General features: G+C 50.9%; 1 protein-coding gene across 1 annotated transcript in view; it reads right to left on the reverse strand.

Annotated features, from left to right (window-relative positions):
- Positions 1–3,873: 3,873 nt before the first annotated feature.
- The window catches only part of Cyth1 (cytohesin 1), a 40,915-nt gene continuing 21,296 nt past the window's right edge, over positions 3,874–23,492 (reverse strand). The window contains 11 exon segments of the mRNA XM_048365439.1: positions 3,874–5,530; positions 7,850–8,004; positions 8,133–8,204; positions 12,039–12,115; positions 17,219–17,293; positions 17,296–17,329; positions 17,755–17,903; positions 19,642–19,754; positions 20,383–20,463; positions 20,675–20,793; positions 21,041–21,107. Coding sequence (XP_048221396.1) covers positions 5,452–5,530; positions 7,850–8,004; positions 8,133–8,204; positions 12,039–12,115; positions 17,219–17,293; positions 17,296–17,329; positions 17,755–17,903; positions 19,642–19,754; positions 20,383–20,463; positions 20,675–20,793; positions 21,041–21,107 — 1,021 coding nt within the window. The 3' untranslated portion in view covers positions 3,874–5,451.

Consider the following 23,492-nt stretch of genomic DNA (forward strand, 5'->3'; position numbering starts at 1 on the left):
AATAATATGAATGATCCACAATGCAGGCCCCAATCTGTGAGCTCCCCAAAGATGCCAATACCTGCACAGAACAAAGAGAAGCCACTGGACTGTGCACACTCTGGATAAAGAAACTGATCCCAGCCCGAACCTGCCACTCTGGGGATAGTGACAGGAAAACCACTTACTTGTGTGTCACCACTCCAGCCTGTACCTGAGCATGTAGGCTTCATCTGTGGAGTCCCCCTCCCCCACCTACCTGCTGGCTCAGCCACGGTCCCCAGGCTTCCCCAGGGAGCTGAGAGCTTGTCACTGTGAGCTTGTGGCTCACCACCTCGCTTGCCATGGAACCTGGTTCTCTCCTGCTTCCCTAAGTGGGCCAAGAAGAAGCCAAGCAGGTAACAAGTGAGCATCAATAGGGACGGAGGAGCGAGACTCAGGAAGGGAGGGCCACTCGAAGGACCAGAGTGCATCAGAAGATGGAAGGGACCGGGCACCCATGGCTCACCCCTGTAATCCTAGCTACTCAGGAAGCTGAGATCTGAGGATCATGGCTCAAAGCCAGCCTAGGCAGGAAAGTCTTTGAGATTCTAATCTCCAATAAACTACTCAGATGCAAGTGGCACCGTGGCTCAAGTGGCAGAGCATTAGTCTTGAGCAAAAGAAGCTCAGAGACAGTGCTCAGACCCTGAGTTCAAGTCCAAGGTCTCACACACACACACACACACACACACGCATGCGTACACGTGTGTGTCTTCCGCTGATCCAAGCTGTAAGCCACCTTAGTGAAAAACCACATGAGTCACCAGGCGGGAATGATGTATTTATTGTTACAGTAAGGCGTCTAGCCACAGAACCATCCTGCTTATGTCTGCATAAATTAAGTTGGTAAAATAAAACACTGACATCACCACGCATTTCCCAACACCACCGCAGACAAATCTTATGTGTGCAAACCTCTCCCTTCTAACCCCCAAATCGGGGGGAGAATGGGCTCCCAGGCTGACTGCTGGCTGGACCTGGAGAGGGGCTTCAGGGTCTGAGTTCCTCATCCAACAAATGAGAAGAAAACGGTAGTCTTTAGAAGTTTTCTTTTTTGTTCATTTTAAAGTTGAGTTCCGTAGACACACATTGGGTTTTCTCAGATGATTTTTTTTTTTTTGCCAGTCCTGGGGCTTGAACTCAGGGCCTGAGCACCGTCCCTGGCTTCTTTTTGCTGAAGGCTAGCACTCTACATGTGAGCTACAGCGCAACTTCTGGCCTTTTCTATATATGTGGTGCTGAGGAAACGAACCCAGGGCTTCATGTATACGAGGCAAGCACTCTTGCCACTAGGCCATATCCCCAGCCCCTCAGAGGATTCTTATTGCACAAGGATGTTTCACATCCAAATCATATGAGGAGTCATTGGGTCAACTGAGAAGTTTTGAATTAAAAAAGCAAATAGAAACCACCACATTATACCATGTGAAATTTATTTCCACAGATCTTAAATGACAGTTACAAGAGAAGAGCCCTGCTCCTAGGAAATATGTACTGAATGTTTATGATTCGAGATATGTTAACTCTCGTTGCTTTTTGGGGTCCTTAAACTCAGGGCTTTACCCTTGAAAGGGAGGCACTGTACTATTGAGCCATGACTCTAGCCTAAGTTTATGTGTGTAAGTAGCTCTCCAAATGACTCAGAGGAAAAGATTATATAAGCAGTGAGAAAGATTAACAGGTAAATCTGGACACACAGGTGTTCACTCTGTATTTTTTTGCGGCTTTATTATAATTTCAAAATTCTCAAAAAAAAACCCCCAACAACCCCAAAACCAAATAGTGCATGTGCATGAATGGGTTTGAGGAGGGGAGGGAGGGAGAAGAACCAGCATGGAGGCAGGGGGAGGCAGGGAGGGGGCTGGGACGGAAGAACAAGGGGATCACGTCACTAATGTGTGCTGGGGTGGCTACCTTCCCATGCCCTCTAAGCTCCCCTCCTCCACTCAGCCCTCAGGTCTGGGGTTTCTGGGCCATTTGGATGAGGAATGAGAGTGGACAGAAGCGGACCTTGTGTTTTCTAGTGTCTTTCTCTCTCTCTCCTACTGGGATCTGAACTCGGGGCCTAGTGCTTGCTTGGCAGGGACCTCTAGCCCTTTCCATTATCTATGTAGAACAAAACCTAGGCAGAAAGTCCTGGGGCTCTGTGATGGCCACACGGATTGTTGGGCAATGCCATCAAATGGGCGAGTTCACCAGGGATTTTGTGAAGCATGTCTTCCAAAAAGGAAGGAAATGTGACCAGAGGTGACACACAGCTCCTGTCCCTGTGCTCAGGGAACTGTCAGCTGCTCACACTCGGCTCCCAAGCGAGCCCCCACGGCTGTCCGCGTGCAGACAGGGTGTGAAGGAAGCCAGGTATGCCCACAAAGGGACCTTTTAGTTCGGAAGGACTTCTTGTCATCCAGCCATGGCAACAGGGTTGGTTGAGGGTCCGAGTTGAGGCAGGGTAGGTTACTAAGTCCAAAGTCTCTGGAGTTGCCCAGGTGGTTTCACGGCCAGCAAGGTGACAGGCTGTGTGCAGCTCTGAGAAACCCTGGTAGACCAGAGAAGGGCAGTGGCCGTGTGGGTTTAGGGAAGGCACGTGGAACTGGGAAGGAGAGCAAGCTGGCTGAGCGGCCACCAGGGCTGTTCCCAAGACTTAGAGAAAAAAATGTGACTTGGCTTGAAGTTAGATGTGGGCTGAGTCTGCTAACACAGGAGCTTGCTTCTAACTCCATCACGTCTCAGCTCGGGACAGTGACCAGCCCGGTTCACTGGGCTATTGAGAGTTAAACATGAGGAGATGAAGACCTGGAGCACAAGATCTCAATCAAGTAATTCTGTCTTTAGATCATAAAGGAGGGCACTGTGCGTAATAAACAGGCCCCACGCTTACTGTGACATGACAGCAATCCTAAAAACAGTAAAGGCAACTGTGAGCCTGAGGTGAGTCTGTGGGAAATATCAGCAGACTGTGTGGACTGAATATGTATAAGATCTAAGCCAGAGGAAATAAGGAAACTTCCTGAAATGTCACGGAGTGGGATGTGGAGAGGCCTGGATTAAGGGAGGCAGCACTAGTCGCAGCTGGGGCTCTGTCTTTGCCGTCAGGGCCCATGTGTGTTCTCCTCTCCAGTGCGCATGACCTTCTCTGCATGAACACGACTTGAGGTTCTCGTACTCTTCTTGCAGTCAGTCACAGCGCAGCCAGTGGGGCACTGGCTGAGCAGAGTTGACCAGGTGGGGCTAAATGCCTGCAAAAGCAACCTACAAGGGAAGGGGTTCCAGCTGAGCTCCAGTGGATTCGGGCGGGCAGGTGATGAGGCAGAGGCCACACCCTCTTCCCATGGTGACAGGAAAAAGGGAGAGGAGCACCTGGGCCTTGTTCCCAAGGACCCCTCCCCCCACCCCGTGCCGTGACCGACTTCCTTTAGCTACGCCCCACCTCCCCAAGACTCCAGAACCATCAGATGGGGAGGACCATGGGAGGACCCTCAACACACGAGAAGAAATTTCAACAGAAAAACTTGGGCAAGGTTTTTCACACAAGGATGGAGGATGAAAATCCAGGTTGGCCTGGGTACACACGAGGCGTCACTCCCAAAACAAAGCGAAAAGGGTGACAGTGTGGCTCAAGAGGCAGAGCACCCGCCTAGCAAGCATGAGGCCCTGAGTCCCAGCCTCACCTACCACCGCCAAAAGAAAGAGAAAACCAGGCAGGACGCAATCTCCTTTTGCTCTGCTCGACAGAGGACGGCCTTTCCCACGGGTGGCCGGAGCCCCACGGCACTCAGCGCGGGGAGCGGGACCCCCTCTACTCCAGACATCGCTTCTGCCCCATGCCCAACGCACCACAGACAGCCAAGGCAGTTCTGGAAGGTTTGGAGTTTATTTGCTGCAGTTCCTTGGCGCTAGTTTACAAGGCAAAACCAATCAAATAAAACAATTGGAATAATAATTAATTTTTTTAAAAACCCTGTCAACAACTTTCAGTCATTTCTTTATATTTTGTATTTTGACAAACGCTTTTTTAAACAAATACAAAATAATCTAAAAGGAGAAAAGCTATACATGGATTATTTACACCTCTGATAAATAAACTAATACTGATCCAGGGGCTTCTCTGTGCAGGAATCCTTGTGAGACGGGGACAAAGCAGGGCCCGCTGGGGCTCTGGCGCCAGCCCTGCTGCTGGCACTTGGGCCCACGCTGCCTGCGCCGGTGCCAGGAAGCCCAGCTTTCCAGCGGGGACCCCTCCGTCACTGTCGCCTTCACAAGGCCCCCAAAGCGCCCGAGGCCACGCCGGGTGGGATCTGTGGGAGGAGCCCCGCCCCCTGCAAAGCTATTTCCAGAGATGCTCATCCACCTCAGGGCATCCGAGGAGCAAAGCCGAAGCCACACAGCCCTATGGAGGCGCACGGCTCCTCCGCCGGCCTGGACAGGGAGGGCGGGCAGGAGCGCGGCCCCCACCTGCTCTGCCCGCCCAGGCGGAGTGGAGGAGCTGCCCTGAGAGTCCCTGAGAGAAGGCGGGAGAACGCCGAGCTTCGTGGCTCCCTTCGCACCACGGGGTGGGGTGGGCGCCGGGTGGGCAGAGCTGCCGCGCAGCCGTGCCTGGGGAAGGAGGCGCAGGGCAACGCTCCCATGCATGGCACCTGCTGAGCAAAGGCCCCTGCCCTCCGGAGGCTGCCGCAGAGGCACCGCAGTGTCCCGTGAGGGCTGGTGTGGAGGCGGGGGAGGCGGATGCCCCGGGGATTGGGTAAACCCTGCGCCATCCTCTACAACGAGGAGTGGAGCCGCAGGGAAGGAAAGGACAGTGGTGTGAAATGGCGGACTATCCCAGGACCTGTGGGATAGCCTCCTCACAGTTTGGTTATTAGGTATTTAGATGCTGACTTTCTAGGTTAAAGCCCAATGGCCTCCGTGCTGAGGCCCGTTCGCTCCTCTCCTGGGCGGAGGCCTGAGGAGCACGCAGGTCCCGGGGCCTGCTGGCCACTGAGGACGCCCGGGGTCTGCCGGGCCGCTGGCAGGGGCTCCCGGGGCCCCGCCGGGGGGTGCCCAGCAGCCGGGAGCCCCTGTGCAGGTGAGGGGAGGCCCCACAGGCGGGGCAAAGGGTAGCACGGTGTTCTTTTTCTCTTTAGAAAACAAAAATAAATCTTTATAGTACGTGGCTTCTCTTCCTTCCCTCCTTGCTCTTGTGTCACGCGGGTGTGGGTGGCGTAGAGCGAAGGCTCTTGGCCGGCGCCCTCGAGGTAAACAGCGGCTGTCCGCGGGGCCGCGGGGCCTCTGGGCAAAGGCGCGCCAGGCACTCTGCTGCCAGCAGCTCTGCTCTCCGTGAGGGGCAGGCATCAGTCCCCTGCCCCCGAGATCGGCCCCTCTCCCCGCTAACCACATCACCAAGGCAGAAGCCAGTCTCTAGGGACAGGTGGGGCGCAGAGGTCCCGGCACCCCTCAGTGCCTCTTCGTGGAGGAGACCTTCTTTTTCCGGGCTGCAAGCATTTCGTAGAAAGGGTCCCTGCTGATGGCTGCTCTGGAGCACAGAAAAGGGAAAGAACAGACGTGAGGGAAGGGGTCAGGAGAGGTGGGGGATGCTAGGACCCTTATGCTCCCTGGGTCACAGTGGCCAAGGTGACACACTTTGGGAGAGACACACAAGGACAGGTGACACAGAGAACTTGGTGGGGGAGGGGAGCGGTCCAGTTCCAACCTAGTAAAACTGCCCTTTAGGAGCAGCACAGTTGCACATGCTCGCGGCACGATCCTTTGCAGCACATGGTGCCACATGGAACTGCCATGGGTGGTGGCCCAGGGGTCGCCGTGGTCTGCACATGGCCTTCGCAGTGCCTGCGCACACCTGCTGCCCACAGCTCAGTGCTGCGGAGGGGCCAGGGCGGCCGGAGCCCACCCCGTTCCAGGGAGCAAGGCAGCGGCATGGACGGCAAGCCCACAGTGCTGGTGCTGGCTGCACATTCGATCCGAGTTTGTTCACCGGCCACACTAGTAATGGGAGGCGGCAGGAGCCAGGCACTGCGTGGGAGCACTGGGCAGGGGACTGACAGGAGCCAGTCACCAGAGCTCCCGTTTCTGCCGGCCTCAGGAGCATCAGGACATGACCTTGAGTGGCCTCAGCACTGCTAGGACGCAAGCCCCCCCCCCCCCCAAGCGGCCGCGTGAAGGAATCTGCACATGAGACACCACATGCTTTGCCAGGCGTGGCGGCCACACCGGTGGATCCCAGGTCTAGGGAAGCCGAGGCAAGCAGATGAATTTGAGGCCAGCCTGAGCTACACAGTAAGCTTGGGGCCAGCCCAGGCTACACACTAGGACCCTGTCTCAAAACAACAACAAAAATGTCCTCCCAGCTGGGTGCCAATCCTAGCTACTCAGGAGGCTGAGAGCTGAGGATCGCGGTTTGAAGCCAGCCTAGGTAGAAAAGTCCCCGTGAAACTCTCATCTCCAATTAACCACCCCAAAACTGGAAGCGGCACTGTGGTTCAAGTGGTAGAGTACTGGCCTTGTGTACCAAGAGGCTCATAAACAGCACCCAGGCCCTAAGTTCAAGCCTCACAACCAACAACAGCAACAAAATACCCTTTCATTTTTAGGGAGCTGGTGACTCTACCTTGGCTGTGTGTTCTCATGCAGAGGTGCCTGCAGCCTAGACAGTGGGGGGGGGGGGGGGGAGCGGATTGGCATCAGACTCAGCCCTGGGGCTCCCTGCAGACCCCGCCTCGCGCCTCTTCCTCACCGGTACTGCAGTGTGCCCTGGTGGGTCCCTGGAGTCACACCACGAACCTCATGACGTCTGGACAGGCAGCACTGGAGCCAGAGGGGCCCGGCCCGCATGCGCCTGCGGTGCTCCTGGTACTGGGGCTGCCTTGTGAGCCCCCAGGCCCTTGGGCTTCTACGGCAAGGAAAGCGGTCCTCCACAGGACCTTCCGCCTTCAGCTGCTTCCTCGGTATTTAACCTTGGCCAAAAACGCTGTACTCATGTGAGCAGAAATGCCCCCAAACAAAACAACACAGACTAGCGACTCTTGAGGTCCTCTAGGGCAGTGAGTGCTGGGTGAACGCACGGGGCTGGGGCCGCCTGGCAGGGACATCCTCCCCATTTCCCTGGGAAAGTCACCAAGGTTCAGATAGCAGGAAAAGCTTTCCAAGAACAACACCTGTGCAGCTCTGGAGGGTCAAGGGCGCGCGCGCTCTTGGAAGAGAGGACAGCCGAGGGAAGTCAGGCTGTCCCTGAGGGCGGGTGGCATTCAGAGCAGGCTCCATAAGAGTCAGGGAGGATGCCAAGGAAGAGAATCCGACAGCTCTGGAAGGAAGGCTGCACTGCTGCTGTGTGCCACATTGGATCTCTGTCATGTAATGAACTGCACATGGTGGGTAGAGCAGAGCTGGGAACCTGAAGGCAGAGCCTGGAACTCACAGCCCCGTCCTCAGCCCCTTCTACAGCCATGAATGGGGTGGGCTCTGCTTCCTGACCTTGTGGTGGCTCTGTGTCCTTCAGCAATGTCTTAACTTCTACAGGGGCCACAGTTTGCACACCCATCTCTGCGTGAGTGCTCTCTACTGCGCTGGCACCCAGCATGCGATGTGCCCCTGAAAGGAAATGCCTAGGGCAGTGACATCTGTGTGTGCTCCCCTTCCTGTCTGGGTGTGCGAGGCCTCTGGGAGCCCAGATGGCAGGTGCTGTCCTAGAAATGTTGTGATGGCCAGGGACCAAAGGCCTCCTGGGAAGCATTCTGGGGGCCCTCCCTCGAGACCGGTGTGAGGAGCACAGGCCAGGAACTGGCGAAGCACAGGCCACCATCAGGACCCAGCTCTCCCGCTGGCAGGAGCCACTTACTTGATGCACTTGATCCATTCCTCCTTCTCCTCGGGTGTGGGGGCTGAAATCCGGTACACAGTGTGGTTCCCTTCCACCACTCGCCCGTCGGCCTCAGTCTTACAGGCCTTAATGACTTGGTCTTTATTGTCAGGGATATAAAGCTCAAAGCAGTTCTGAGAGTAAAATGGAAAGATAGATCGCAAAAAGCTGCGCATGGAGGAACAGCTTAATTCCTTTAGAAGCACGGTGATGCTTCCTCCCTCCCTCCTTCCCCGCCAAGTACCTCGCGGTAAGTACTCACCGGCTTCTTGGAGTCCTCCACCTCCCGGATGCTCAGGTTCTCCAGGGGGATGATCCCACGGGGCTCCTTGTCCTGGGGACAGGGGCGCACTCTTGAGGACCCTTTCCGCCTCTCCCCCCTCTCCTCGACACGCAGCCTAAAGTCGGCTCAGGCCACCGTAAATGGAGGCACACACTTAGAAAGCAGGCACTGTCAACACGCATCTGGCAACAACACACGTCAGCCTGGGCACCTTTGTCCTGCCAAGGCGCTGCTCCTGCTCGTCTCTTATCTCAGCCTCAGCAACTCCAGGAAACCTTTCTCAGGCTGGTCTAGACCGCCCGCCCCCCCCACCAATACTACAAATGATGACTCCTCAATGCCCTGCCTGCTCACCACACGGAGGCTCGCCTTCCTATCAGCTCCCCCTCATCTACTGGGAGCCTGAGCTACACCTGCCTCCACCCACCTGGTCCTCTCAGGCCCTGCCAGGCCTCACGGGGGCCCCACCTGCACCCCACCGGAGAGCTTTTCACCTTCAAACAAAAGTGTACGATTTGTGGAAGGGGCGACTGTTTCTGTTATTTCAGCTGGAGGCCAGGCTGAGTGTGTGCACGCGCGAGCCTCAAGTGTCTAGCTGGCTCCCTAACTGCATGCTCTCTGCTCTTGTCAGAACTGGCAAATCTTCTGTTTAGCTGCACTGAGTCATCACCGGCTGAGAGGCGGGCGGGCCAAGTGCCCTAGTGCGGATGTGACTTCATCTACACTGAACTGTTGGGGCCTGAAATATCGGGCAACAACCCCACGGTGTATGATGCACGTCCTGGACACGAGATGGCTGTAAACCAAGAGTTGCCATGTGGTCCTCTGCCCTGGAGAAGGGACCAGCTCCCACGAGAGCTTTATAGCTGCCTGGAGAGCTGCTACTTTCCTCTTCCCTAGCCTGCCTGTCACAGAGGCTGTGGGGAGCCGGGGTGCTCGGGAAGCCCAGGCTGCAGGAGTAGGAGGGGAGACAGGGACTCCCTGCTCCAAATTGACTTTCAAAGCTCCTGGACAAAGATGTAAGGTCCTACTATGGAAGGGCGCTTCTCTGTGAAGTTAACTGGATTGCCAGAAATTGGGATGTGGCTCAGTGGGAGAACGGATGCGTGGCAGAGGCTTGTGAGAGGCCCTGGGTTCCGCCTCCAGTACCAAAAGTGAAATAGGTACATAAAAAGTAAACAGTCCTAAGCCAAGTGGAGGCCCGAGTGTGGCACACCTCACAGATGGCTCGCTTGTACCCAGGAGCTGGCCATTTCCCCACGAGGACAAACTTAACCAATGCTCACATCCTTGGCTTATTTGATTTTTCTTAAGAGCAACTGACTCTGTTTTTGTAAAAATAACATTTGCTCAATGTAAAGCACTTAAAAATATTGTAGAAAAGAACCAAGTAGAAATGCTTACCAGCACTGCCAGCTCAACCACTAATAAATTACCACTGCGGACAGGCATGTGTACCGAGAGGGGCAGATAAATGGGTTTGGTGGAAATGTGCTATTTTGTATGGTATCTTCATTTTCAAAAAATCTTAGGAGTGAGGGCCATGGAGCTGATGTGCTCTCTCCCGGGGGCAGACCGGAACCTGGCCAAGGCAGCCGCACCCCAGGCCCAGTACTGAGCACTCTTGGACGGAATGGTCTCCTGTCTTCCACGCTAACTCTTCTCTGACTTTTGTGTACTTTTCTTTTTACATGCAATCTCTGTAGTGGGCTCAGTCTTTCCTTCTTGGACAATGGCTGCATCTTCAGAAGACATTAGTCTTCTACTCCTTTACTTTTTTGGCTCACTTGCTATTTCTACTAGGCTTTTGTCTTTGTGAAGCATTTTTTTTCCCCTGCCAGTCTTGGGTCTTGGACTCAGGGCCTGAGCACTGTCCCTGGGTTCTTTTGCTCAAGGCTAGCACTCTGCCACTTGAGCCACAGCACCACTTCTGGCCGTTTTCTATATATGTGGTGCTGGGGAATCGAACCCAGGGCTTCATGTATACGAGGCAAGTACTCTTGCCAGTAGGCCATATTCTCAACCCCTGTAAGGCAATTTGTGAGGTTCTGATCTTAACTCTGCCGGTCCTTCACTCTTCTTCCCTGCATCCCCATGGCTGCCTAGACGCTGCACCGTGCTGAGCAAATGATGCTGGACTAATTTGAATTAAGGTGACCCACCACAGTCCGTGTCATGAAGGACTCTAAGTCCCAGAACCCCACAGCAGTACTGGGGTACCTAGAACTTCGCTGGGCATGGCCTAGATGCTTGTGTCTCATTTTCTCCCAGACAGCAGTGGGGAAAAAAAGCAAAAAACAAAATAAGATGTCACTAGTGTAGACATCTTTAAGAATAAAGGTAAAATATGGAGGTCAGGCATTAAAAAAAAAAAACCACCACTGTTAGAAATAGAGAGGAGAAAGGAGGACTAAGATGTTACAGATGGGGTGGGCGTGCGGGAAGCACATGATGTGCTTGTTGCAATTATCATAATAACACTTCTTTGTGCATCTCATTTATGATAACAATTTTTGAAAAAACAAGTAAGTTGGTCCATACAAGCTACCAAGGTATGCACTCTGGCCCAAGAGACAGGAAGGCAAGGATCACTGGGGCATCTGCAGGTCCTCAAACTCTCCTCCACTGCAAAATCAGCTCAAATCCAGATTTTCAGAGAAAACTTATTTTTAACTGATGCATTAAAGACAGGAAGATTTGAGAGGAGAGTCTTCCTTGTTACTACTTTATAAATAACTCCACTATTTGAAAAGGTTTTAAATACAGACGGCAAGCCGGTTGCAGAACCTGCACGGGGTGAGGGTGGCCTGCTCAAGGGCCTTGGGAGGGATTTTCCGCCTGTCAGCAGCCTCCATCAGGATGAATGACTGTGGCGCGCGACCTATCATGCCGCTCACTCCCCACACGACAGCCACCTTCGTGTCACATCCACAGGGACAAGGACAGCACCAAGCGCCAAACATGGAGGCCACCTGCACTCCTGTGGGCAGCCGACCACCAGGAAGGACAGTGGTCTAAGAACAGCAGGATGCCAGTTCTTTGCTAAAGTGCCGTTCTGGTCCACATTTATCACAGTGGGTCTTTTCAGTGGAGACCCAGCTGGAGACTTGGTAGGCCAGTATGGCAGAACATGTGTGGAAAGACAAGAACACCAAGTCAGCTGCACGGCAAGCCCTGATCTGGGCGCCACCCTATCCGCCTGCTCTCTGGGTGCTTGTTCCAGGGGCTCTGCAGAGTTATGCTAAGTCTCACTCTCATCGGCTACTGTTACAAAAGGGACATGGGTGTGGCACACAGGCTCTTAAGTCCCCCCTCGCTGGATAAAAACTAGCAGAAGAACAGCCCTGGTTGAAGGAAACCTGTTTCTTACACTCTGGACAACCTCAAGTTAGCTTCCCCGCCTCTCATCCTTTCCCTCCATTTTCTATTTCATCCCCGGTCTGTTTCTTCTGAGTCAAATCCTTCTGTGTTTCTGCCACCCCAGAAGACTTGCAGTCTCCAAATCATGAGGATTTCCTTGTCTCTTGTTCCCGCCAACAGGGCCACAGCTCTCTTGGCAAGTGATCCAAGCTCACTCTCTCCAGCCCAGTTTCAAACCAGCTCCAGAGCACTGTGTGTAAAGTTCTCTCTTCTTTTCTCTGGCCTTTCATCTCTGTCTCTGTGGGACTGAGCCAGAGCTCTGGCAAAGTGCCCTAACTCTGGTTAGGGCACTTCTTTCTGAAATTCACCAAAGTTCTTCCATTTGGCTTTGTTTTCCCAATCCCCCAGAAAAGGGATGGACAAGTCTGTGTCTCCGGGACCCCTCCAAATTGCGCTTGGTTAGAGTGGTTTAGAAACAATACCAACTGGCCTGGCCTGCCAGAAGGCCGCGTGGCAGGCACTCACCGTGGTGTATTCAAAGTAGTACAGGCAGTTGTCTGTCAGGATGAACCAGCGTCTCTTCCAGGTCTTCACCCTGCCACCTGCAGAGCAAAAGGAGGTGCACTTGGACGAGAGCCACTGGCCAAAGCAGGCCCAGCACAGAGAGCTCTCTTCTTAGGAAGAACACTCAGACCATGGCAAAATTTACATCAGTGACAAGACACAGCCAAGACAGAAGCATCTTTCACAGAGTGAAGGTCTGCGGTATGAGCAGAGCGAGCGTGTCCAGGTGACCCGAGATGAAATCTGACACAAGATGACAGCATGGGTGGGGAGGAAATCCCAGGGCCATGGCGACAGGCGATGCAAGGGAGCCTTGGGACTGAGAAGCCAGCCAAAGTCTATGTGGTGGAAGCAGGCAAGGAGAAGAGAGAGGGTAGAGGCAGCAGCCGGGGATGGGGTGTGGGGTACAGGGTGCAGGCTGTGCAGCTCTGACAGTCAGCCAGGAGCCTCCAAAAGTTGCAGGGAAGTGCCAGGAGGTAGCACACGGGAGTCCCATCCAAATCTACTTCCTGAGGAACGGCAGCAGATTCCTGCACTTTTATCTCTACCCTCACCCTCCTGACTGCAGGGAAGGTCTACATTGACTTTAGTCCTCTAAGCTAAGTACCCTGGAAATCAAACCTCTGAAGTCCTGGCTGGATATGAGTCAGAAGGACTTTTTGTCTGGGAAGTCAGCTCAGGAGTCTGTGTTCAGACTCATCTTGACCCTACTCATGCAAGGAGGTGAGGCAGCAGCCCTAAAGCTGGGAAAGGAGTTCCGATGGGAGTGTCTGGGAGCTGGTGATGGCCGCCTTTAGTCCTATTTAATAATTTTATTATTTAATAAGCCAAATGTACAGGCCGTGAGTTTATACTGAGTCGGACACTAAGGAAAGGTGTGCCTAACGGTGCCTAACCTCCATGGAGCTACAACCCTCCCTTTTACCATGGCTGGAGCCCATTTCCCCTCACTTACCTCGGGTCAAGGAAAGACTCTTGATGTGAACCATCCAAAAGTAGCCCTGGGCCTTCCCATATTGCGATGTGCATGACATTCCACAAACACACCCTGAGTCCTGTTCCTTAGCATTTTCTAGAACCCAGCCTAGAGAGAACATGGCTTTTCCAGGCTCCGTGGAGGGCAGGCCTCGCGGGCCCCGTCATGCCTGCTGTCTTGTCTCCTCACTACAGGTGAGCCAAATAAAATGACTTTTCAGGGACCACTTTTCTACTGCCCGGGCCTGCCTGCAGCGTCACCAGAGAAACCGAAGAGGAGATGTAGGGTCAGGTAGGGAGGGAAGGCTAGCAGAGTGTAAGGACCTAGCTCTCAGGACCACTCTGTAACTCTGGTTGGGTGCCTGAAGTCTAGCAGTGGGGTTTAAGTAACCACCATTAACTGCAAGGTTCCTTGCAGGACCTAGGTTACTAGTGGGAGCATGCCACAAGCTCCTAATGCGGTTCTCTGCTTGCCATGACTTGTAAGTTTTCACAGGAACCCCAAAGGGTATCATGGCATGGATAACATGACATGCATATGGACAACAGGAAAGGCAGGGAAGAATTAAAACAAAGGAGGAGGAGAAAGAAGACAAGGAACCTATCAGCATCGGAGCCCTACCCCCATTTCAGAGTTAAAGCTCAAGTCTTCCAGCCTCTCCGGTGGGCGCTTTCTCACCAGGGCTGGGCGCCCGAGGGTGGGCAACCCCATGTGGCCCTCCCCCTCCCATGCACGAGGTCACAGGACATCCCCTGGGCGACACAGGAGTTTGGGATATGATCAACAAAGCAGGTCAGATGCCACAAGGAACAAAATGGCTGGAAATCAAGGAGAAAAAAGCAAAGCTGGAGAAAGCTTTCTGCCTGATTAGGAAGGCTTGATTGTCTCCCCTGCACAATCAGCTGAGTTACCAGCCCAATCCCATGAAGCACCAGCATGGCTGCAGACCCACGGGGAATACTTCCACGTGGAAAGAAAAGCAGACATGGAACAAGCAGACAGATCAATGTGCACCTAGGACAGTCCCTGTGGAACTCACAGGACGCTCTCCCTGAAGGCTTCTCACGCCCTCCTGGGGCCCCACAGATAGGAGGGCCAGGTGCTGCCTTCTAGCTATTACAACAGCCTGACTGGTACCTAAAGTAGGGCAACAAGTGTGGGGCTCTGGCCGTTCTTCCAGCGTAGCTCTGTTCAGGTCCTGCTTAGGTGAAACCTGAGCTCTATGACTGCCCTAAATGACTCCTCTAAGTCGGAAATGGAGAGGAGGCACCAGCCACATAACTAAGAGGCTGAATTTGGGCTTTAAGGGTGACTCTATGAAAAAAGGGAGGGCAAAAAGCTAAAAAAAAAGCTAAAAACCAAACCAAACCAAAACAGAACATGGGCCTGCACAGCCCTTCCTTCCCTGAAGCCCAGGAAATAGAAGCCAAAGCCTGCAGGTGGCATTTCTGGTTTTGTGAGGGTTTTTCCCCACCAAGCACAGTTCCACTCAGCGGGCTTGGGGTTGCTGTTTCCCTTTGCCATGCCAAGTCATCTAATTTATTCTCTGCCAATCCTGTGCCTATTTATTTATTCTCTGCCAATCCATGGCCTAGGGGAGCTGAGGCTGAGGTCTCCCCTCTTCTCACCAGAAACGGATGTCAGTTCTCATAAGTCACATGAAGGCTGAGGCCTGGGTGTCAATTGGAATTAAACGGTGCACGTGCCTGGCCAGCCGCCACCGGAGCATGCAGCAAACACGTGTCCGCATGTCCAGTGCCCCCCGGGTGAGCCTCTGCACCGCTGCACTTGGTCCGGTTACTTGGCCTCTCTGCACCTTGCTGTCTTCTCTATCAACGGGAACACCAACACTGCTCCAACCCCCACCCAGCTCCTGGCCAGTTCCCTAGGGACTGTACAGTAAGTTAGAAGCAGCATTAACACTACCACCAGCAATTTAAAAAAAAAAAAACCAAAATAATAATAAAATAAAAAACAAAGTAAGAAAACACTGCAGCAATGACAGTGGCCTAGGCAGGGCGAGCGAGCAGGTTGCGGGGTTACATACCTCCTGGAGTTTGGGGTAAGGAAAAGGAGAGCCAAAATCATGGAAACATACAAATGAGGGAGAAAAGAAAATTAAAACAAAGAAATTAAACCCGATTCCTTTCATCTTAAAGTGCATGTATCAGTCACATTCCTGTCTGCCTGGGGAGGGCGCTGAGCCTGAACACAAGCCCTATCCCACTGCTCTGCGGTGGGCTGGTCCTACCGGCCCGCCTGGCAGAGGCGAGACTCCAGACACCACCTAAACCTCATCCCAATCATGCCACAAACCTGTTCTCTGATGGCCAGTGTTTATTAGCCTACCAAAAGGGAAAATTAAATGTTTCCTTTACATGGCTGTCACTTTTACAGTGTGTGCAAGAAAGCACACATGTACATCATGGATATACATGTAATGTGTGTGTGCACAGGAATACGCACTCGTGACTTTATGCACACACAGGGACATATACACACAACCACAGATGGCTGGAAGCCCTGTCTTCTGCTGCAGACACACAGGAGTGCACCATAGTGAAAATAATCTAAGGGTTCAGAAGGGCTTGCTGGGGTTTAGGTAAAGTAATGCAAAACCAAAAATGAGTCTCCTATTTACTTAAAAGCTATCCTGGGGTGGGTCTCCGTGTGCGGCCCAGGCTGGCCTGGCGCTCCTGGGCTGAGAGGTCCTCCTGTCTCAGCCTCCTGAGTAGCTGGGTCCACGGGAGCACACCCGACGCCTGGTTAAAATTTTTTTGTTTTTAAAAATACAGGATGCTTCATGAATTTGCATGTCATCCTGGTGCGAGAACCAAGATAATCTTTGTTCTAATTTTAGTATCTGAGCTGTCAACGCTAACACTTAGCATTCTCATTTAAACAAATTTCCCTGGAGGGGGAAGTAAATGGAAACTTGGATACACTAAAAATTTCCAGTATATTTCTTTTAACTAGATCAGCCTGTGAGGCTGATAATTTTAGAACCTTAACTTCAAAGATTCTACTGGTTTAAAGATCTATAAAATAAGGCTCAAATCAAGGAAGTATTGCTTTAAGGGAAATTATTAAGTCTTAAGTCACGGGTGAATAAACCCAAAGACTTGGATTTTCCATAGGAAATATAAACTCTATGTCATCTAGACCAGTCAGCAATAAAAAGATGACAGTGTAGCCTTCCTGAATGTGTCAGAACTCACAAAGAAAGCAATGACTGCTAATCTGTGGGGCACATTACCAAGATTAGAGAGGAGGGCTGTAACGGAAACGCCTGCTAACGTGGGAACCCAATTCATCAGAGGCCAAGGCAGAGGGAAACAGGAACATGCTTTCTAGTGGCCCCCCCAAAACGGACGTCATTATGTCCAGGCTAGAGACCCTTCAGTGTTCAGTAACAATTAGTAAAATCATCACACGTGGACATGAATGTACATGAAAATCCCACCATTTCCCCCCTTTGGTTGCTCCACCACTGCGTGGTGAGACATGACTGTAAATCTCAGCACTGTAAGCTCACTTCTGGCAGAGGGAAGAGGATGCAGGTTTAGCTTTTCTGAATGACAAAGCCGTCAATGTGGCTGGCTGGGGTTGGGAAGGGTGGGGCTGGTGCCCAGGATGAGTGAGAGTGCTGTGGGTGGAGCTGCAGCCAAAGGCTCTGGGGTTGCCATGCACACTGCCTGTGGGAGCCAGATGCAAAGGAGGCGGCCATGATGCACTGGGGCAGGGGTGCCAGGGACAAATCTGGGATGGAAAGTAGAAAGATGGACATGGCTGGTCACTCTCCCCAGGGAAAGGGGGCAGAGGTCCTTAGGGGATGCCTAAAAGAATCCGGCCACTGATTTAAGAGTGGACACATCAGGTCTAGACACATGTGGACAATGTTCGTAAGGGCAAAGTCTGTCCCCACAAGTCTTTGTGGAGCACTAGTTGTTTGAGTTGCTTCCTTTCTGGCTGTGGATCTTCTTAGCACAGAACCCATGAGGAGTTTCTCCAGGGCATCTGTAACCCTCCACTTCCCCATACCATGAGCCTGTATGCACGCACACGCACGCGCACACACACACACACACACACACACACACACACACACACTGCCTTTCTACCTGAGTCTCTGCTGCAGGAGCCCCAGCCTAGGGGTGTGACTCACCAAGCTTCAGCAGCCAGCCCTCTCGGTCTGGATTGAAGAAAGTGTGGGTGAGGTCATTTCCATCATCTTCTGGATCTTAAAGGGCTCATTTTTTATGCTCTCATACAGATTCTGGGATAAAAGATGACATTGCACATCTGACTCTACTGTTATCTTTTCTTCCTCCCTTTCTCCCTCTCTCATTCCAGAAGCATCTACTGTGTGCCTCCATGAAGCTGAGACTAGAGGAAGACATGGCTGTCTCTTCAGTCCAGCTGCTCACAGGAGCAGAACAGGTAAGATGCCTTGCGCCTAATCAAGGAGAAAAGTGAGCAGCTTGGCTTCCACTCCAGCCTTGGGTTTCAGAGGTACAAACCACGTTTCCCTTCCTGACTTAGCTGGGTCTTATTACCCTTACCACAACTTGCATAATTAAATAAATTAACAGAGCAGGCACGTGATCAGTTGTCTTTCTCTTTTACAAAAACGATCCTGTTCCATGGGAACAGAATCGAAGCCTTTCTCCACAGAAATGAGGCCACTTCAGCCCTGCTCACCCGGAGCAGCTCCTCGGGCAGGTCTCCTCCGTCATTGATGCCCCGGTTCATGGCAATGAACCTCTCCACGGTGGGCTTGTCTTTGACATTGGGGTTGTGCAGGCTGGTGTTCAACATTATAATGGCAAAGGAGAGGACGTAGCAAGTGTCTAGAAAAGAGAAAAGCAGAAGCTGATGAGAAACAGCCCACCAGCAGGGCAGGATGCACACACACACACACTCATGAAAGCCAGGAAGGGAAGTTATGTTCCTAGAAGAGGAGAACGTCCTGGCATTGGACTTGCTCTCACACACACCCCATCCCGAAGGGGAAGGCCTGCCAAACACACAAGTACTCAAGGAGGACATGTGTGCCACAGGGAAATCTGAAAAAACAATACAAAGGATAAAAAAAGATACAAAGTGTCTACAACACTACTGTCAGCAATCATTTTGCTTTATTCCTTCTACACAAATGTGCCGACCTCTAATATACAAATGCATCTCACTGATAACATGTTTTCCAAACATGTTTTTTCTAACCTAATGATCACGTTTTCCCTTGCCAAAAAAAACCTAATGCTTTTCAAGTTTTAGCAGTCATTTAGTATAACAGGATGAAGAAGGGAGAAATGGAGAGAGAAAAAATTTTGTGCCCCTCACACAGAAATGGAAGGAAGTACTCCTTGTACTTTGTGAGCTGGGGCATGTACCCTAATCCTTCCCAGTACTGCTGGGCGGGCAAGAACGGAGCTACGTCCTATTCTAGAAAATGAAGCTGGCATCCACGCCCACTCAAAACACAGAGACAAAGGCCAGACACATCTTCCAATTCTGTCTCTTTATCCTACAGTGAAGAGCTTATAACTTTGTAATATGTCAAGGAGAACATAGATGTAGACAGTCCCTTTAGGTTTCTTACTCATCTCAAAGTAGGTGTGAAGGGAGGGAAGTCAGTTGCTTATTTTTCACTTTTTACTGCCTAGTTTTAATGTCTGAGTCTGGCCCTTTTAATTATTAACCTTAATTCCTCTGTCATCCTCCTGTATCATTTTCCCTCTAAATGACTTTGGTCCCTTTTAATCTTAAAAGGGGTGCGGAGAGTCAATGGTCTGGTTTCTGTAGCTGTTTCTGATTTTTTTTTTTTTGAGACAGAGTCTCACTGTGTAGCTCAGGCTGGCCTTAAACTTGAGATCCCCTGTTCCAGCCTTCCCTCCTTGATAATAACTGAAATTACAGACACAGGCCACTGTGCCCAACTTTCCAAGGTTTTTTTTTTAAATGGTACTGGGGATGAACCTAGGGCCTCTGGCTTACTAGTCAAACTTGAGCTATGTTCAACCCCAGAAAGTGATTTTTAATAATTATATATGTCATAGTTCAGAGGTACACTAATTTATATTCCTAGATTTTTTTTTTCAATTGTGTTTGGGATGGGACTCAGAGCCTTGCTAGGCAAGTGCTCTGTCACTGAGCCACATTCCCAATCCTTCCTAGTGCCTTAATGTTGGATTTCTGGATTACTTTCAACATTTTACTACGATGAAGAGCATGAAATAAACGTTGTAGGCAAAGCCAGGCACTGGTGCTCACACCTGTAATCCTAGCTACTCAGGAGGCTGAGATCTGAGGATCACATTTCAAAGCATCCGGGGCTGAAAAGTCCCTGTAAGACTCTTATCTCCAATTAAAGGACAGAAAACTGGAAGTGAAGGCATGGCTCAAAGTGGCAGAGAGCTAGCCTTGAGTAAAGGAGCTCAGGAACAGCGCCCAGGATCTGAGTTCAAGCTCCACGACTGATTTTTTTTTTTTTAATGTAGGCATAAATCTCAGCACTCTTGTTTTGGAAATGATCCAGCATGACAGTGTGTGTGTGTGTATGTGGGGCGGGGGTACCTCCTCACTCACCTGTGGACTGGAACACCCCATTATTGCACTGACAGTACCGCTGAGCAAAGGCCTCCATCATCCGGTCAATCTTCTGGGCCTCTCCAGGGAGCCGGAAGCTCCATAGGAATTGCCTGAGGGGAAGAGAGGGCCCAGATTCAGGTCTGGCAGATACAGTGCATGTGCCTATCTGCAGTTAAAGGAAGGTTTTCCTCTTCCGAAGAGCAGTCGTCTTCTTCAAAATGACACACAAGACTGCAGTACAAACAAACTCCAAGAAGGGTGACAGTCACAATACCCCCTTTATGTGAGAGAGACCTGGCCAGTAGGTTTAATTCTGCATTCTTTCTTCTATCTAAATGCCAGTACAAAAGATGATCTTCTCATTTACACTTATAGCTGTCAAAATACAGGACGATTCTCAAAAGCACAAAACAATACAGTAAAATACTAAAGTTTACCTTTTTTCCTTCTTAAAAGGAAATGAAATGTACAATTATTTTAGGGCAAGAAAATAAACTACAGGTTTTCTAAACTGAAGAGTAGAGATTTCAACAGTGAGTATTCATCAGTTCCTCTACCCAAGGAAGAGCTCCCCTGTGTCTGCTCAGGGACTATCACCACATGACTCCGTCCCTTGCAGTCACAGGCTGCCAGATGGCTTCTTTTGCCGATAGCTCAAGACCAAAGACACAACCTCAGACAGACAGCACACAGGATGGAAACAGGGTCGGAGCCCACCTCGCCCTTGTGAATACGCACCTCAAGGCCTGGACAAGGTTCAGGTCAGTAAACTCATGCAGCTCCACAAACGCATGCAGGACCTGGATGTTAAACTCATCTCTGTCAGGATGAGACAAGAGACAGGGAGGAAGCAAAGTCAGACACTGCTGCCAGCTCTGACCGCTGTTATTCCCTGGAGCACTTCTGCTCAACAGCAGGGGTCAGAGTACCTCAAGGTCACCAGCTCTGGGCCCCTGGGACATTTGGAAACTCATGTCTTCACCTAGTTCCCAGCCACCTTCTAGCAGACATGTGTTCTTGGGGGTCTTACCTCTCCCCCAGGTAGTCGCCTATGGCTGTTTTGTTGAGGCCCTCCCCTTTGTACAAGAACTGGGCAATGTCTTCACAAGTGTTCTTGAGTAGGTCATTCTCTATTAAGAACTGGATGCCCTGGAGAGAGACCACAAAGGGCAGTGATGGTCTGGAACAGCTGGAAAGGGCAGAGGAAGCTGGCCATGGAGTAAATAACTAATAAATACAGACTGAGGTGCTACAATTTAGGAGTCGGGGTCTCTGACTAAAAGCACGGCTTACCATGTGACCTGCGCTCTGAGTTACTCTATGTGGCCACTCAGAAAACCCCCCATCTTACAGACACCTTAAAGATAATGGGCTTCAGCTGTTCCTTTTCACTCACCTTTTTAGGGTCCATGTTAAATTTCTTCCTGCCCATGGCTACCTGTTTGTTCCTCTGCATGTTTTTCCTGAAAGACAACCACCACAGCCATGAGTGCCCTGGACATGGGGAGTTCTGGGAAGCTGATGCTGTCCCATGTGCAGCCACCAACATGCAGGGGTTTTTCAAAAACGGATGGGAGCAACTGACAGGAAAGGTCTAAGAAGCTGGCCCAGGCCTCAAGTGCACTTGCTCCTTCTACCCTAGATTCATAATATTCTTTTCTGATCTGTTTTAAAACTTTATCAAGGTATAGTTTACTTATCATAAAACATACTCATTTTAAGGGTATGCTTGAGTAGATTCAAGCAAGCTTGCTAAATTGTGCACCCATTATTGAAATCCAGCTTTAGGACATTTTCATTGATGCAACAAAATTCCTCACACACATTTCCAATTAATCCTTATTCCTATTTTAGTCTCCATGCAGCTATCAGTTTAGTTTCTGTCTCCACAGATTTGCCTAAGCTGGACATTTCATATGAAGAGAACCATGTGTCTAAACTTGTGTATCTGGCTTCTGTCTCTTAGCATGATGGTTCCTTTCTGCAGTGCCAGGAACGGAACCCTTCTGCATGCTGGGAAGATGCTCTACCATCGAGATACAATGCACCCCCAGCATGCTTCCAGAGTTCATCCATACCATGGAATGCACCTAAAATCCCTTTTTTTTTTAATTGCCAAGTAGAAGTCCCCTGTTTAAAAGCATCACTTCTGTTTACCGACGTGCTAGACAATGGGTGAACGTTGTGGTTGTCTGCACCCTGGTGCCACAACACATAGGCTGCTATCAGCATTTGTGTGCACTTCCTTATGTAGACGTGTTTTAATTTCTCTTGGGCAGATACTCAGGGGGTGAGCATTGCTGGGTCATATGGTGCATTTATTTAACTTTTTAACTGAGCACCTGGCTCAGTTTGGTCTCTAGCTGAAGGCTAGCCCAGGTAAGAGTCCGACCTTCAATAGCATGCCCCAGACCTCTGCCAATGATGGTCACTGCCTATCCCTGCCCCGCACAATTACCAGTCTCCCACAAGCTGGCTCACATCGCCACCTGTCCAGCTCTGAGAGAGCAGCAAAGCTCAGGCCCGAGCATTCACTGCTCCAAGAGACCTTCCCCGTCTTCCATACCAGAGCAACCCTTCCTCTCAGACGGGTTCCCAAACAAAATGCTGTGGTACTGCTACTTTATCACCTTGCACTAACTGGTGCCTGTAAATGGTAGAAAGTCTTAAGGCTTGCCTTTCTGTGTTTTTGTTTTGTTTTGTTTTTTGTTGTTGTTGTTTCTAGTCCTGGGCCTTGGACTCGGGGCCTGAGCACTGTCCCTGGCTTCTTTTTGCTCAAGGCTAGCACTCTGCCACTTGAGCCACAGCACCACTTCTGGCTGTTTTCTATATATGTGGTGCTTGGGAATTGAACCCAGGGCTTCATGTATATGAGTCAAGCACTCTTGCCACTAGGCCATATTCCCAGCCCCTCTGTGCGTTTTTCTATTTGGTCAAAAAGTATTTAGGACCATCTCTACAAAATGTGGGCATCACACCTCTGATTACAAACAAAACAGCACTCTGATGGACAAAGGGAGGCCCTATTGAAGTAGCAAAACCTGTGTGTACAGATGCCGGGGTCTAGAACGATGCCCCTTCTTAGTACTTTTACTACTCAAACAATTTCAAGTTCCAGAATTTAAGACATAAACACCAAATTACAGCTGCCTGCCATACAGCCTCACCTGTGGCTGCTGGGGGCTAGTTTTCTACCATTGCTGGCCTAGGGTCCAGATGCCTAACTGCACATACTCTTGAGTCTATTCCCTGGTGCTCTGTGTGTGATACCCACAAAGAATTAATGAAGCAAATGGTACCCTGAATTGTAAATGTGTGTGTACTGTCACCAAAATACCCAGAAAGGAAATTCACCAAGTATTAATCACAGTTATCTTTGGATAATTGTTTTCTCCACATTTTTCTATATTTTATCAATTTCCTGACAGCATATTACCTTTAAAAACAGAAAAGGGCATTATTTTTATTTTTAAAGTTCAGGTGTAGTTCAAATGCAACGCAACACACACATTTTAAGTGTGCAGTTAAGCGGTGCTAATAAACTGCTCCTGCTCCTATTTCCTCTGGTCCCCTCCCATCCTGTTCTAGTCAGACGGCCCACTGTCCCTTCGGGGCAGCCCCCACGTTGACTTCTGACCTCCCAGCTTCCTTCCTTCCACCTCCTGCTCCAGAGTCTTATGAACAGAAGCCCTGACACAAGGCTTCTGTGGCTCAGCACACTGTTAAACACTTGCCGTTCACTCCCTTGTATTGCTAGGTCCTAGCTACTACTTCAGCCTGTTTATCCAGTTACCTGTTGGTAAGCTTTAGGGCTATTGCCAGTTTGGGGCTATTTTAAGTAGGAATTC

This window comes from Perognathus longimembris, chromosome 17 (assembly GCF_023159225.1).
Source record: "Perognathus longimembris pacificus isolate PPM17 chromosome 17, ASM2315922v1, whole genome shotgun sequence".
NCBI classification, from domain to species: Eukaryota; Metazoa; Chordata; class Mammalia; order Rodentia; family Heteromyidae; genus Perognathus; species Perognathus longimembris.